Source organism: Ochotona princeps, chromosome 16 (assembly GCF_030435755.1).
Source record: "Ochotona princeps isolate mOchPri1 chromosome 16, mOchPri1.hap1, whole genome shotgun sequence".
NCBI classification, from domain to species: Eukaryota; Metazoa; Chordata; class Mammalia; order Lagomorpha; family Ochotonidae; genus Ochotona; species Ochotona princeps.
Genome location: NC_080847.1, coordinates 45,502,821 through 45,517,928, shown reverse-complemented (window position 1 = coordinate 45,517,928; position 15,108 = coordinate 45,502,821). Strand labels below are relative to the sequence as shown.

Sequence of the window (15,108 nt, the reverse complement as noted above, 5' to 3'; positions counted from 1 at the left end):
TCCCCTTGGCTTTGTTCTCTTCATTTCAAAGGAAACAAACCTACACCAAGCACTGAAAAGTAAGGGCTGCACAGTCCACTGCTTTCACTGTGTGTTCATGGAAACTCCGGGGGATGGATGCTGACAGTTTTTAGGACGATGATGATAATGTACCTTACTGTAAACATAAAAAGGCCAGGACAACATAAAACAGAAACAGTAATCAATAGAGAGGTAGGCTTTAGAGTCAAAGCCAACACCGCTGCCTTCACCCTCGTGTATACCACCTCACACGGCACTTTATTACACGTTCCATTGTGCAGTGTAATTTTCTCACATCAGTGACTATTCGGTGAAAACTCAAAATTTAAAAATGGCTATTATAACATTCCTCCACATACTATAATTTGTCTGTCACCAGGTCATCCAGGTGTTTCCAATTTTTCAATATTATCAGATTTATATTATGAATGTTACTTGAAAAACCTTCAAATCTGTATACTGGGTTATTTTATTTATTGCTGTATCTTCAGCAGTTCAAAAAATGCCCACTACTCCACTGTCACAAAAAAATTACTGCAGGAATGAACAAATGAATATATTTCTTTAGAATAAACTCTTACAAGTAGAATTATTGGTTAGGAAAGGAAAAGTTTTTTTTTTTCCTCCCCCCTTCTTAACAGACTTAACATTACAGGCTTCCACTCGAAGTATAAACGCTGTGATTTTCGGTATGCTCGCTGAGCTGTACTACTGTCGCCGTCTGATTACACTCATTAGATGCTACTCCTCATCTTCCCATTCCCCAGCCCTTGGCACCTACTGATAGACTTTTAGATTTGCATAATGAAATTATAATACAATTTAGGCAACAGAATGGACACTGAAGAGAAATGTAAAATATAACATGGATTTATGACTGGTTTCTTTTATTTAGGACAGTTTCTTATCAATATTTCACTTTTTTTCTTATTATGAATTATTGATTACTGTAAGGCTATCCATTGGTTGGTTGATGGGTATTTGGGTGGCTTTCACTTTTGGCCTATGAATTTACATGACCAAGAATATTCATATACACATTATGGAGTTATCTTTTTCTGGGAGTAGAATTTCTGGATCATGAGGTAACTCTTTAAAATCTGAAAAATGCTGAGTTCCAAAGTGACTGCACTATTTTACAATTCTGCCAGCAACACAGAACAGGTCCAACTGCTCCAGATGCTTGACAGCATTTGTTATTTTTCTAAATTTAGTAACACAAGTCAGTACATAATAGCACGTTTGCATTTCTTTGATATCTAATGATGTCAAGCATGTAATTATATGTTTATTGGACATTTATAGATTTTACTTGGAAAAATGTTTATCTAACTCCTTTGCCCATATTTTATTGTTGAATGAGCTTTCCTAAGAGTTCTAGGTATGTTCTGGGAGCTCCTTATCAGATGTGTGATTTTCAAATACTAGGCTTCTTCAGTACTTGTGGGAGAAAATGGAATTAAAAGCATGAATTTTTTTGGTGCAAAACAAATTGAAAATTTGAAACCTATGAACAATTTCAACCATTATCTATGCTTTTTTCCACCTTCCTTTTAAGAAATCCCTTGTGCTTTTGAAGTTACCTATAAGAAACACAAGTTATTCTAGCGGCTAAAGTCCTCGCCTTGAAAGCCCCGGGATCCCATATGGGCGCCGGTTCTAATCCCGGCAGCTCCACTTCCCATCCAGCTCCCTGCTTGTGGCCTGGGAAAGCAGTTGAGGACGGCCCAATGCTTTGGGACACTGCACCCGCGTGGGAGACCCGGAAGAGGTTCCAGGTTCCCGGCTTCGGATCGGCGCGCATCGGCCCGTTGTGGCTCACTTGGGGAGTGAATCATCGGATGGAAGATCTTCCTCTCTGTCTCTCCTCCTCTGTGTATATCTGGCTGTAATAAAAATGAATAAATCTTTAAAAAAAAAAACAAAGAAACACAAGTTATTAAGAGTCCATGAAGACAGAGGCACAACCTTGCACGACGTGGGACAATGGCCACCCAGCAGGACGTTCAACACCCCAAGCAGCAGCCAATGATTCAGATCTGCAGGGAATATGACACGGACAATGAGAGAGAACCCAGGGATCCCCTCAGCTGCAGAGGGTGGGTACAGAATCATGTACAAGAGGACAAAAAGGGTGGGTGGTTTTGGATGCTCAATGAAACGTGCCACTTGAGAGAAATATCTTCATTTGTACTTGGATGTGCTGTTTGTTTCTCCTTGTTATATAGCTTTTGATGCTGCTATATATAAATATTTGAACTACATATTTCCCTTTAAAAACCATATTACATTTCGGTATCTTTTAATATAAGGAAATTGATCAGATACATGACTTACAATTTTTTGATGATGAATGTTTAGTTTACTTTCTTAAACTCTGCTTACATTCACAACCTAGAACCATCTGGGGTCCTTGTGAAACATGCCAATGTGTAGAGCCCTCTGAAAGCCTAATAGAACAATTACTTGGAAAAAAGAAAAGAGTTCAGGTCTGGCACAATAGCCTAGTGGCTAAAGTCCTTGCCTTGAACACCCGGGATCCCATAATAAATAAATATTTTTAAAAAAGAATTCTTATAAAGTTACTTCTGTTATTATCTTTTTTTTTTTTTTTAAAGATTTCTTATTATTGGAAAGCCGGATATACAGAGAGGAGGAGAGACAGAGAGGAAGATCTTCCATCCGATGATTCACTCCCCAAGTGAGCCGCAACGGGCCGATGCGCAGCCAATCCAAAGCCGGGAACCTGGAACCTCTTCCGGGTCTCCCACGCGGGTGCAGGGTCCCAACGCATTGGGCTGCCCTCAACTACTTTCCCAGGCCACAAGTAGGGAGCTGGATGGGAAGCGGAGCCGCTGGGATTAGAACCGGCGCCCATATGGGATCCCCGGGTGCGTTCAAGGTGAGGACTTTAGCCGCTAGGCCACGCCGCCGGGCCCTGTTATTATCTTTTGGCTCTATAATTGTAGCTCTTATATCCAAGTTCATGATCAGTTTTAAGTTAATTGCTATGCACACAGTGGAAGGAAGAGGCCCAACTTGCAGTAACATGTGTCGAAAAGACCTAATCTTTCTACCATTTATCTTGGCACCCCTGCTGGAAACCAACTGGCTATTTCTGGTCTCTCAATCCTATTCCACTGATGTAGGCTAATCTCCCTGCCAGCACTACACTCCTCTGATCCTGCAGCTCTGTTTATTTGTCCAGCTTGCTTCTTTTCCAAGATCCTTTGGGTTATTTTAGGTACTCTGAGTTTTCATGCAAATTTTAGAATCAGTTTGTCAATTTCTATATGAAAAAGAAAAAAATACACCTAGGATTCAGAGAGAATGCTGAATGAATTTGGTAAATGCACTGCCATGTTAGCATTAACAAGTCTTCCAATAAATGAATACAGGATGTTGTTTTACTTTACTCAGCTGTTTTGCTTCTAGCACTTTCTTGTAGCTTTCAGAGCACAAAGTCACATGTGTTGTCAAACTTGTACGTAAATATTTTATTCTGTTTTTGTGGTATGTCTTCCCCTGTTTATGTGCTGGGCTCCCTTTTCCGAGGCCAGCAGTTTTTGTATCAAACAGGCACACTGCTGGAAAAAGCCCAGCTTGCCTGGTAACAAGGCTACAGAGCTTTGTAAATATAGCAATAGCCTAGGTCAGAGACAGGCACTGCTGGTGGGCAGCCTGCAACGCAGAAGGTTGTGGGTAACCGGTGATAACATTTGACGTGGTTCCCGGGGTTCTTTTACAGAACTGTATAGAAACAAGGTAGTAAAATTATATTGTTGGTATATAGAGTAACCGGGATTTTTCGCCCCCCAGATCACATGCTACTCCTCATAACCACAGCGAGTATCTGAGAACTGCAAGAATGCAGGCTCTGTTTGAAATGACTCAGCTGCATTAACTCAAAAAGTCCGGTTCCAGAGTCTCTGCCCATAACCACCAGGCTGTGCTGCCTCAAACACAGTTACTGCAGACTCAGACTTTTGAGCAAAGTCTGTTCAGACTGAAGATTTTACTGCCACACAGCAATCGTGGAGTCTTACTGAAGGTGTGTGATTTTACTAATCTTTTGAAATCGCAAGCTTTTTATTTAAATCATAGCATTTGTTTTCCGTTGATTTCTGTTCTTTCTTCCTTTTATTTGAGAGAAACTGGGTTTCTCTCAATCTGCCTTTTCTATTTCTTTTTAAATTATCTGCAAAGCAGAGACCCAGATACAGAGAAGGAGGGATAGAGAGAGAGAGACACAGACAGCAAGCTTCTGTTTTTTCACTTCCAAACTGCATGCAACAGCCAGGGCTGAGCCATGCCAGAGATAGGAATCAGAAACTCAATCCAAGTCTCCCTCGTGGGTGGCAGGGACCAAATTATCTGAGCCATCAATTGCTGCCTCTAGAGTCCACATTAGCAGGATGCTGAATAAGGAGCAGTCAACACACAAACCTACGTGGCTCTCCCAGATGGCAGCTCAAGCGTGCAGGCCACATTGACATTCACTTTTTTTTTAAAAAAAAATATTGATTTATTTGTTTGAAAGGCAGAGCTTGTGCTCACTTTGGCAGCACATATACTAAAACTGGAATGAAAGGCAGAGCTACAGAGATAGGGAGACAGAGGGATCCGTGCAGTGAGTCACTCTCCAAACGGACACAGCTGTTGAAGCTGAGCTGGTCTGGATCCCCTCGGTGGGTGCAGGAGGCCCAGGCACTTGGGCCATCTTCCGCTGCACTCCCAGGTACATTAGCAGAGCAGTCAGGACTCACACTAGTGCCCACAGGGGATGCTGGAGCCACCAGGCCACGGTCCCCGCACCCATTTCTGAAGATGACTGCTTTTCCTAACTTCTAATGTGATCATTTCATGCTGGACATCTCCATCCTAGCACTGCTTTACGTAGGCCCCACAATTCTGACATGCTTCATTTTCGCTTCCACTCAGCATCAAGGCTCCCTAAGACCTCCTTTTTCACTCACAGGTGATTTACTAGTGTGCTGTCCAGGTCCCTAGCACTGGATATTTTCTGGCTGTTCTTCTTTACACATTTCTAACTTGAAATAAATCATTGTGGTGAGGCATTATACGTATTTTTTAAAAAAATATTTATTTTCATTGCAAAGTCAGATATACAGAGTGGAGGAGAAACAGTGAGGAAGATTTTCCATTCACTGATTCACTCCCCAAGTGATTACAATAGCCGGTGCTGAGCTGATCCGAAGCCGGGAGGCAGGAACCTCCTCCAGGTCTCCCACGCGGGTGCAGGGTCCCAAGGCTTTGGGCCATCCTCGACTGCTTTCCCAGGCCACAAGCAGGGAGCTGGATGGGAAGTGGAGCTGCCGGAATTAGAACCGGCGCCCATATGGGATCCCGGGGCGTTCAAGGCGAGGACTTTAGCCACTATGCTATGCCATCACGCCAGGCTCGATTATAAGGATTTTTAAAAATCTTTCACATTTGTTATTGTTCCATGATCCAGGATACAGTCTGTGTTGGCAAATATTTTGTGAATATACAAAAAGAACAAATATTTTTCTACTGTTGAAGATTCTTAAAATGCTCATTCTTCTTTAACGATTGTTTTTTTTATTGGAATGGCAGATTTATGGAGAGAAAGATCATCCATCCACTGATTCACTTCCCAATAGGCACAATGACCAGAACTGAGCCCATTTGAAGCCAGGAGTCAGGAGCCTCTTCCAGGTCTCCCACGTGGATGCAGGGTGCCAAGGCTTTGGGCCGTCCTCGACTGCTTTCCCAGGCCACAAACAAGGAGCTGAATTGCAAGCGGAGCAGCCAGGACATGAACCCACGCCCATATGCGATTCTGGCACTTGTAAAGGGAGAATTAGCTGACTGAGCCATTCTGCCAGGCTCAAAATGTTTATATTACAGTGACTGAATAATGTTGTTAATTCTAGATATTTGGTGACTTTGTGCTTAGTGTTCTATCAGGAAGAGATGAGTGTTCAACTCTCCAGCTCAGCCTTGGTTTCTGTCTTCTTTCAGGCCTGCTTTTTTGCTGTACGTATGGGTTTGTCGCAGTTCTGCTGTTTGGTGCCTTTTGGGTTGCTCTGCCTTGGCAGTGATCTGACCCTCTGGCTATAACACAATGTCCCACTCAGATGATTCTGGTTTTGCCTAACACCGACTTTTTCTGATATTACCATAGTCACTCTGGCCTTGTTTTAGCTGAACTCACATCTACTGTTGAGTTTGAAGTGAACTTCTCTTTTCATTAGTGCATTTAAGGTTCCGATCCATACGTTAGAATTTAAGTTTGCCATAGTACTGAGGTCTTCTGGTTGTTGTTGCTTGCTGTTAATCGTCTCTCCTTTCACTCTCCTGTCTATCCATACTTGAACATTTTCATAATTCTACTTTTATTTATCCATAGTGTTTGTTTCCTCACACAGATTTTTTTTTTTTAGTGGTTGTTCTGGGTATTGCATATGAATTTATAACCTACCTGTATGGCCATTTTACTATTTTAAGCAACACATAAAAATCTTCCCTCCAATTCCTAAGAACTTGAAAGTCTTATTCCCCTCCCATTATAAGACCTCATTTCATCTACACATACTGGGGGCAGGGAAGGCCTGCATTGGCTCCAGCCATCAGATTTAATACACTCCACAGAGAACGCTCACAACACCTGCTTTTCCCCACTGCCTTTTCTTTATTCTGTTTCAAAAGTTTCCTTTTGTCACTTCCTTTCTGTCTCAAGAATTTCCTCTCGTAATTATTGAGGGTTGGTCTGTTTCTAACAAATTTTATTGGTTTCATTTCACTGAGAATGTTCTGATTGGGTGTAGGATTTCTATGGTGATTGCTTTTTTTTTAAATTCAGCACCTGCAAAAATACTGTGCCACTCTCTCTGGTCTCCATGACTCATTCATTCTGTCTCTTTCCCTCCCTCTTTCTCTCTCTCTCAAACGCACACATACACACACACAACTAATTTAACAGTGTGCTAGCGCTATGAACTTAAGTCATTCCCTGACTTTTCTTATTATAATACAAATGCAGGAACATGGGTTGGTTACTTCCCCGAGATAAATTTTTAGGGGTAGAAGTGCTGGGGAAAAGCTAACGTAGTTTAGGCTCTTGACACCTACTGTCTCACTCCACTGAAGGCAGGCAGGGATTTGTATTTTACCAGCAGTTTGTGAAGAGTCAATTCTTCATTACCTACAGAAACGTTAAGCCACAGATATACACAACATGTGCCAACATCACCTCATCTACTTCCCTGCTGTGTTCGCCTATCCTGCCTCCTCACTCAAGCCAAATTCTGCTCTCCACCTTTGTCGCCCAGCTCTAGTCTTTCAAGTCCTTGAACTTTTTTTTTTTTTTGCCTAAAAGATTTTCTTCTAGAATTCTAACACTTACCATTACTACAAGTTGACAGCTACCATTTCATTAGCTGTCAGCGTCTTGACTTCCCTAGCTAGACAGTGAATTCATTTGGGGGGGCAATGCCTTGCAGGGGCTGGCATTTTCCGTGCGGCCTATGCTGTTCCAGCGATACGGCAGACAAGCTATATGTGACGACTGACGCCCAGTTTGCACCGTTTATTACATCTCCCTGGATACGGAATCAACGAGCACGATTCCTCTAGTTCGGGCTATACTGCTACCTTAGGGAAACATGGAAGCTACTGGGAGTTTACAGCAGTAAGTAGAACCCTTTTTAAAAGATACAAGAAACAACAAAAAATATGTTTCTGCATAGAAAAGAAGGCCCCGTGTGATTGAATCACAGCTGCACACACCGGGAGACAGAGAGGACTTCCCTTATTTCACATGTGACTTTCGCCTAGTCAATAGGATTCACATCCCATATTGGTTTTAAGTGTTACTAAGAAACTTTTATGAAGTACTACAGAAAGGTTGTTATATATGCACTGAGCTCCTTGGGGGAAAAAAAAGGCAATACTAGTCACATATTTAAAAGAGCTACTTTATTTTAAAATTTAAGCCATCTTAATAAAAAAAAAAAAAAAGACAAGCGGCCTGCACATTTATGCCTTAAACAAATCCAATTTTTCACACAAAATAAGCACAGTACAAGTCAAGACCATCAAGCTGAGCTGCATAAATTACTCAGTTAAAACTGACTATGGCAGTATTTACATGAAATCTAAAATAGGAGCTTTTTTTTAGCCTTTAATATCAGCATACTTTCATCATTTTGTGTGGTATTAGCCAATGACGTTCTCAAAACAAGAAAAGGAAGCAGAGCTTACCTTCACTGCAGGTAGCATGTCCAAGGAGTCCAGGACGAACAGCACTAATGCTTGCATCAACATCATAAATTGATTAAATTGCCACGTCAGACTAAAGAGAAAAGTTGATATGAAAATGGCAAGAAGCATCAGCCTCTGTAAAGAGAAAGCCTTTGTATAATGCGCATGCCTCCAGTAATAAAGACCTTGCAGACAAGCTTGCTCAAGAGTGGCCTATCTCTCTATAAACCAAATAAAGAAACCATAAACTGTTGCTCTGAAAACCCTTGCACTGGTTATTTAAGCTCTAAATACCCTTCAGTGACACTTTGCATATAAATGCTCACATACGGTATGTGTATTCCACACTATTATGGAGGCGACAATGCACCAAGTCACATCTCAAGAGCAATGGCTTAAAAATTCTGACAGTTTTGCAGAAATTGTGTGTGGGTTTGCTGCACCTATTTAAGGGTGGATTATGTAAAGTACATTTTTAACATCAAAAAATGAAAACATTTTCTTTGCAAAGTAGGATAAATCTCAGAAAAAAAAGATTTTGACTTGAGCTAAAATGTTGATCAAAGAATAAGAAATACCTGCATGTGGCTGGGATGCTAGGCACACATCTTTTCTAACCTCTTATATAAACCTGGGAAATTAGAAAATACCTAAGTGTTGGAAAAACTTACTTCAGAAGGAGGCTGTAAGTTTGGTCTCAGAAAATACGTGACTGCTGCTATCTGAATTGCGAAGAATGGCAGTGCCCAGTTCTCCCGCAGTGGGATCGTAAACTCCACTCTTGTGGTATCTATTCTGCACAAAACAAGAAACACAGATGGCCAAAATGATGACTTCTATAATTCCCTCACAGACTTCCAAAGTTGAACATATATTACACTGAATTCAGGGGAAAATACTTCATGAAAAATGTCTTGCATGGATTTCAGCACTTTTTTTGGCACCAAAATAATCCATTTTTAACTGTATTTTCGCATGAACTTTTAGAAGTGCCCCACATAAAGATATTTAGAATCTGGTCACTGGCTTTCAGTTTTCAGAACCGTCCCCGTCACATAGCATTAACTGGCACTGAGGAACTCGAGTGGGCTGTCTGTGGATATGCATTTAGCTAAGTGGTACAACACTGGTGTTTAACCCCATGTCAGCCTGATTCCTTGGCCCACAAGTGTACCCCGCCAAACTGTTTGGTATTTTTATTTCTCACTTCACTGGTATCAAAAGGCAGTGCTGTTTATCTGTCCAACTTCTCTAACTCTTTAGTAATGATTTTCAAAAACTTCCTGCCTCTCTAAAATGTAAAGTCCTAAAAGGAAAGTGAAGTACCTTTGTATACTCGGTGCCAAAAGCCATTCCTTGCATGTGCAAGGGAGCCGGCACTCAATAAATATCACCCATAGGCAGACACGCACACTCACACAAACTTGAGGGATCTCCGAAAAGCTGATGGAAATCTATGACAATAAAAAAACTGGGTCCAGCGCAATAACGTAGCAGCTAAAATCCTAGCCTTGAAAGCGCCGGGATCCCCTATGGGCACCAGTTCTAGTCCCAACAGCCCTGCTTCTCATCTAGCTCCCTGCTTGTAGCCTGGGAAAGCAGTCAAGGACGGCCCAAAGCCTTAAAACCCTGCACCCACATGGGAGACCCAGAAGCTCTGGGCTCCTGGCTTCAGATCAGCTCAGCTCCGGCTGTTGTGGCTGCTTGGGAAGTGAATCAATGGATGGATGGTTTTCCTCTCTGTCTCCCCTCCTTTCTGTATAACTGATTTTCCAATAAAAAAAAATCTTAAAAGAAAAACTACCCATAGATTCCAAATTTTTTTACACCAAAATAAATTTACCTTTAATCCATCTTCCCAACAAAATTTAACCTCTTAGGACTCAATTTCTTAATTTCTAAAATGGGGGTAATAACCTACTTTATAGGGTTATTAACAAAAACAAAACATTTTATAAATTACTTTATAAATTACAGTAGACACTCAAAGGAATTTTAACATAAAAATTTGCTTAGGATTACAAAATAAAATCTCTACTAGTACTTGTGTCCAAGTTTTAAGCCTCATGCTGAACACTGGTGATACTACTGCGGGCAAAGATTTAAAATATCTTAATTATATTTTAAAAATTCTATTTCATTAGAAACCAGTGTTTGTAAACAGTAGTAATTAATTAGTGTAAGAAATTCTCTCTTCTTAGTGCTTTGAGCTTTGTTAACTGAGAGTGGCACACGATTCTATGAAGACATTCTTGCAGTGCTTTGGGATTTGTGGGGGGAGTCTGGTACAGTGATAGAGATACTGCAGGGGAAGTCTACATCCCGTATCTGAGTGCTGGGGTGAATGTCCTGGGCTCTGCTCCTAATTTTACTCTCCCACTGATGTGGACCACGGCAGGCAGCAGGTGATGGCTGAGGCACTTGGGCCCCTTCCACCCATGGAAGACACCAGCTGAGCTGTAAGCACTTGCCTTTGATCTGGTTATTGAGGGCATTGAAAAGAACTGACACTCACCTGTTGGCGACGTACCAGAGGGCTGCCAACAGCCCTGAGAGCCAGGTACCACTAAGGAGCCAGCTGGTTACATAAAGAGCTGTGACATAGATCGCTTGGAGTCCAAATAAAGTGTAAATATAAAAATAAACTGGCTCTAAATATTTCTGTAGAAGGGAAAGACAAAAATTGTTTGTCGGGGAAATTTCAATTCTCCTTGCTGTCATTTAAAACACAGGATGCAGAAAAGCAAGGCTCAGAGACTGGCTGCTCTCTGGGCAGGGGAGCCCACTGCACCCCCTCACAGCTACTCACGCACCTACAGTTCCTCCCCTCCACAACAGGAACCCAGGGGGACAAGTCCCTGAGGGGTCTGGGTCTGTTCTTCAGCCAACTTGGACCAAACTTTGTCCAACTTTACTTCATCCTCAAGAACTGGTCATGGTGATTTGCTAGTTTTTTTAATACACATTTCCAAATGAAAAGATTTACTGGTTTCTACACTTTGCACAAGTATTATAAGCCAGGAAGTAACTCTATATGCAAATCTTGAAAAATGTAAACAAAAAGCACAATTCTTAACATACATGGAGCAAAGTAGGGCATTGCTGACTACTTCGGAGCCAGCTGAAGACCAAAACAATGCATGTAAGAATTTCAACACAAAATGGCAAATGTTTGACTTTCAATTGGTATTAACAATTGAATGAGACAGAATGCAGCTTACCTGTATGGGAAGAACTCTATACAAAATGCTCAGAAAAACCTCTTGGTAAATATTCATTCGTTGAAGGAGGTTAATTGTCCGCATGGATTCAGTTTTGTTATCATATATTAAGCCATGAAAACCTGAGATTGATATTTAAGAAGTTACAGGGGGGAAAAAAAGTTGCAATTATTCATTCAACTTACTCCAAGTCTTCAGTATATGTCAGAGACTGTGGCCGGCAGTGGAGATACACTGCTGAACCAAAACCACAGTTCTACCCTCCGTGAGTTCACCATCCTACGCTGGGTGTGCCCTACGAGTGCAAACAAGCGTCAACCAAAACTTTTATGGCTACAAGTGAAAAAAAAGAGGGCACATGGAATCTTGTGCAGATGGGAGGACTGGCCAGCGCCTCCGCTGTGCTCCTGCCGGGGGTCGGCAAGGCCTTCCCTAGCACAGGATGCACAGCCTTTCCCATTCCCCGGGACGAGTCTGGCCCTCTGACTTGCTCTGCCTAGTGGCATGTGAGTTGACGGATGTGTGCCACATTTAAGGTTTTAAGAAACAGAACCACGTGTTTCTATCACTCTCACTCTTGGCTTCTGCTATGAAGCTGGCATGTTCCAAATAGGGGCTGGCACAGAGGACAGGCATGCAATAAGAGCAAGACATACACCTGCTGTCACAAAAACTCCCTGCTCTTTGGAATCACCTGCTGCTTGTGACTAAGCTGATGTAAAGCACGACTAGCAAGTTCCCAGAAGAGGTGCAGCTCCTGAGGCATAGGAAAAAACGCTCAACCTCACTCCCACCAAAGTGCAAATGACAATGGCGCTGCGAAGCTGGTGTTGTGGCGTAGCATGCAAAGCTGCTGCCTGCCAAACCGGCACCCCACCCCTGCTGCTCCACTTAGGATCCAGCTTCCTGCTAGTGCACCTAAGAAGGTAGTGGAGGACGATCCAAGTCCCTGGGCCCCTGCATCCAAGTAGGACACCTGATGAAATGCCTGACTCCAGCATTTGGTATGGTCCAGCTCTAATCATTGTGGCCATTTAGGAAGTGAACTGGAGGATAGGAGATCTCTTCTTCTATTTCTTCCTTTCTGTAATTCTGCCTCGTAAATAAAAATAAATGTCTTATAAAAACAATAAAACAAGAAAAAATCTGCACTGAAATACCATTTCTCATCTATCACCTTGACAAAAAAAATCAAAGTGAAACCAACAACTTCTGTAATGGAGGTTGTAGGAAGTCAATTCTCACACAGCCATAATTGGCATGGTTTCATCCATGTGGAAATTTTTTGTAACACCCAGAAACACCATGTGCACTCGCCTTCTGATCCAACAAAGCTCAGTCTGGAAGACCAGAAATGATCCAAAGGCATCAGTGGGAGGAGAGGTGGACAGAAACACTGCTCCTCCAATTTCTATGCTGATGCCCCGGCCTCCAACAGGACTGTCTCTACAGATTAAGAAAGCCTGTGAGGTTCTAACAGGGTTGTGTTATGACGACAGCACTGATGACCTCATCACAAGAGGAAGAGGTCAGAGTGGGTGCGTCAGCTCCTACTGCACTTGCACAGAGCAAAGGCCACGTGAGCACACAGACAGCAGAGGGTGTCTGTGACACAGGAAGACAGGCATCACCAGGAAGCAACCCCAACAGCACCTTGACCTTGGTGTCTCAGCCTCTAGAACTTGGAGAAAATAAATTTCTGTTGCTGAAGCTCTCAGTCTGAGCTATTCAATTCAGGTATGGCCACTCCAGAAGGTTAACCACATGGGGCTGTTACTCACTAGCCTTGTATTTCCCCAGCCCTCCCTTGGTGGGAAGGGATACAAGAGAGCTTGCCTGCTGTCTCCCTCTGCCATGTGATGACACGGCAGAAAAACAGCTGTAAGTCATGCAGGCAGCTCTCGTCAGAACCCAACCAGACCAGCATCCGAACCTTAAACTTTGTGCTTCCAGAGAGACACGAGAAAAGAAATTCCCATGGCTTCAGCCATTCAGCAGCCCAACGGACTATAAAAGGTCACCTATGGGCATTACAAGAAACCACCCTTACAATCTACCAGGGCTGGAGGGAGCGCTTCTCTAACAAACAGAAAAGTATAAAGGAAGCATTTGTTTACATCTTTAAAACATTAACAGCACAAGAATAAACTAAAGACTATTAAAAGTTACCTAAAGAGCTGGAAGGAAAACAGGGTAGAAGGGCAGGGATGGGAGGAGACCTCTTTCTGAATGTTCTGTTTCATAGTTTTGATTTTAGGAACATGTACACATTTTCCGTAAATATAAAAGAAAGTAAATTAAAAATTTTACAAAAGCAGAAGGAAATAAGCAAACCCATTGAGTTGGTGGCTTGGTCACAGAGAAAGGAAGCTTTTCAGTGACCTGAATGACAACAGAGGAAAATGTGTAGTCCTAGTTGAAGGAGAGCTGCAGGGACAGCTTCTCAGGGAATTGTACTGTCTTTGAAGCAATTATAGATTCATAATAGCATAAACATGGTAAAATTTGTAATGGACTTGTTTTTCCAACTTATAAAACTTAAAAGGCAATATCCCTGTTTTCTCCACTTGGAACTGAGACTGGTTATATGCATATTTTATTTTAGGAAAGAAAATTCATACCCCTAGTTCCACTTGGAAACAAGGCCCAATCTTGTGGCAATTCAAGCCCCGACTGCCCAGACCATGGTAACTTAAATAGCCACAGAAATGCACTAGAGCTCCTTAGAGCAACAGCTGATTCTAGGGTAGAGAATACACAACATGGGCATGAAGCATCCTTGTCATGTCATAAAGAAAGCGAGTCTTCAAAGGACCACTGGGGTTGGGTCAAAAAGCAAAACTGGAAGGGGACCCCGCTGGAAGAAACATCAACTTTCACAAACATTCGGATGTGTTTACAGCGAAAACAAGACTGGTCAGGAGTTGGTAACTGTTAGCTGTGTTTTGAACATATGCAGGATTCTTTTTATGTGCTCAAATTTTCAGAAAACAAAACAAAACCAAAACTGAAAAACGTAATGATGGACCACTGGGCTCAGAGCGGCATCACTCCAGCAGTTGCCTGACCTCAGGATGACTGACATCCAGGGCCGGGGCTGATCTGTGCCTGGGAGGATGTTCAGCAGCCTCCTTGGTCTCCACCCACAGGATTCTGAAGGACTCCGGCCCTCCAGGTACAATATCCAATGGTATCTCCACACATCCCAGATCTCCCCCAGGGGCCCAGTCCCCACCCATTCCTCCCTCTGGCATCACCCATGAGGATCCCTGTTTTAGAAACTGCTTAGAGAACCAATTTGAGAAGCGGCAAATGGCACCATGTTTCAATATTCCCAGCAGTTTTCTTCTACACAGCCACAGCAAGAAGTGAACTAGTGAATATGAGCAGGGTAAAAGGTTAGGCTCTTGCTAGTCCTGATTTTTAAACCTTTGGTTATGCAATTTGGTCATGTGACTGGGCTGGCATCCTTGTTTTATCTATTTTCTGTTTAAAGAGTTTCTTTAGGGCCCAGCGGCGTGGCCTAGTGGCTAAAGTCCTCGCCTTGAAAGCCCCGGGATCCCATATGGGTGCCGGTTCTAATCCCAGCAGCTCCACTTCCCATCCAGCTCCCTGCTCG

At 42.6% G+C, this 15,108-nt stretch overlaps 1 protein-coding gene across 4 annotated transcripts in view; it reads right to left on the bottom strand.

The window, feature by feature from the left end:
• Positions 1–15,108, bottom strand: part of DPY19L3 (dpy-19 like C-mannosyltransferase 3) — a 78,809-nt gene that overhangs the window by 37,352 nt on the left and 26,349 nt on the right. For all 4 annotated transcript variants that reach the window (XM_004595004.4, XM_058674495.1, XM_058674494.1 and 1 more), the window contains 4 exons: positions 11,490–11,611; positions 10,784–10,929; positions 8,940–9,063; positions 8,269–8,403 (listed from right to left, as the gene is read on the bottom strand). In XM_004595004.4, coding sequence (XP_004595061.2) covers positions 8,269–8,403; positions 8,940–9,063; positions 10,784–10,929; positions 11,490–11,611 — 527 coding nt within the window. The remainder of the gene's footprint in view (positions 1–8,268; positions 8,404–8,939; positions 9,064–10,783; positions 10,930–11,489; positions 11,612–15,108) is intronic.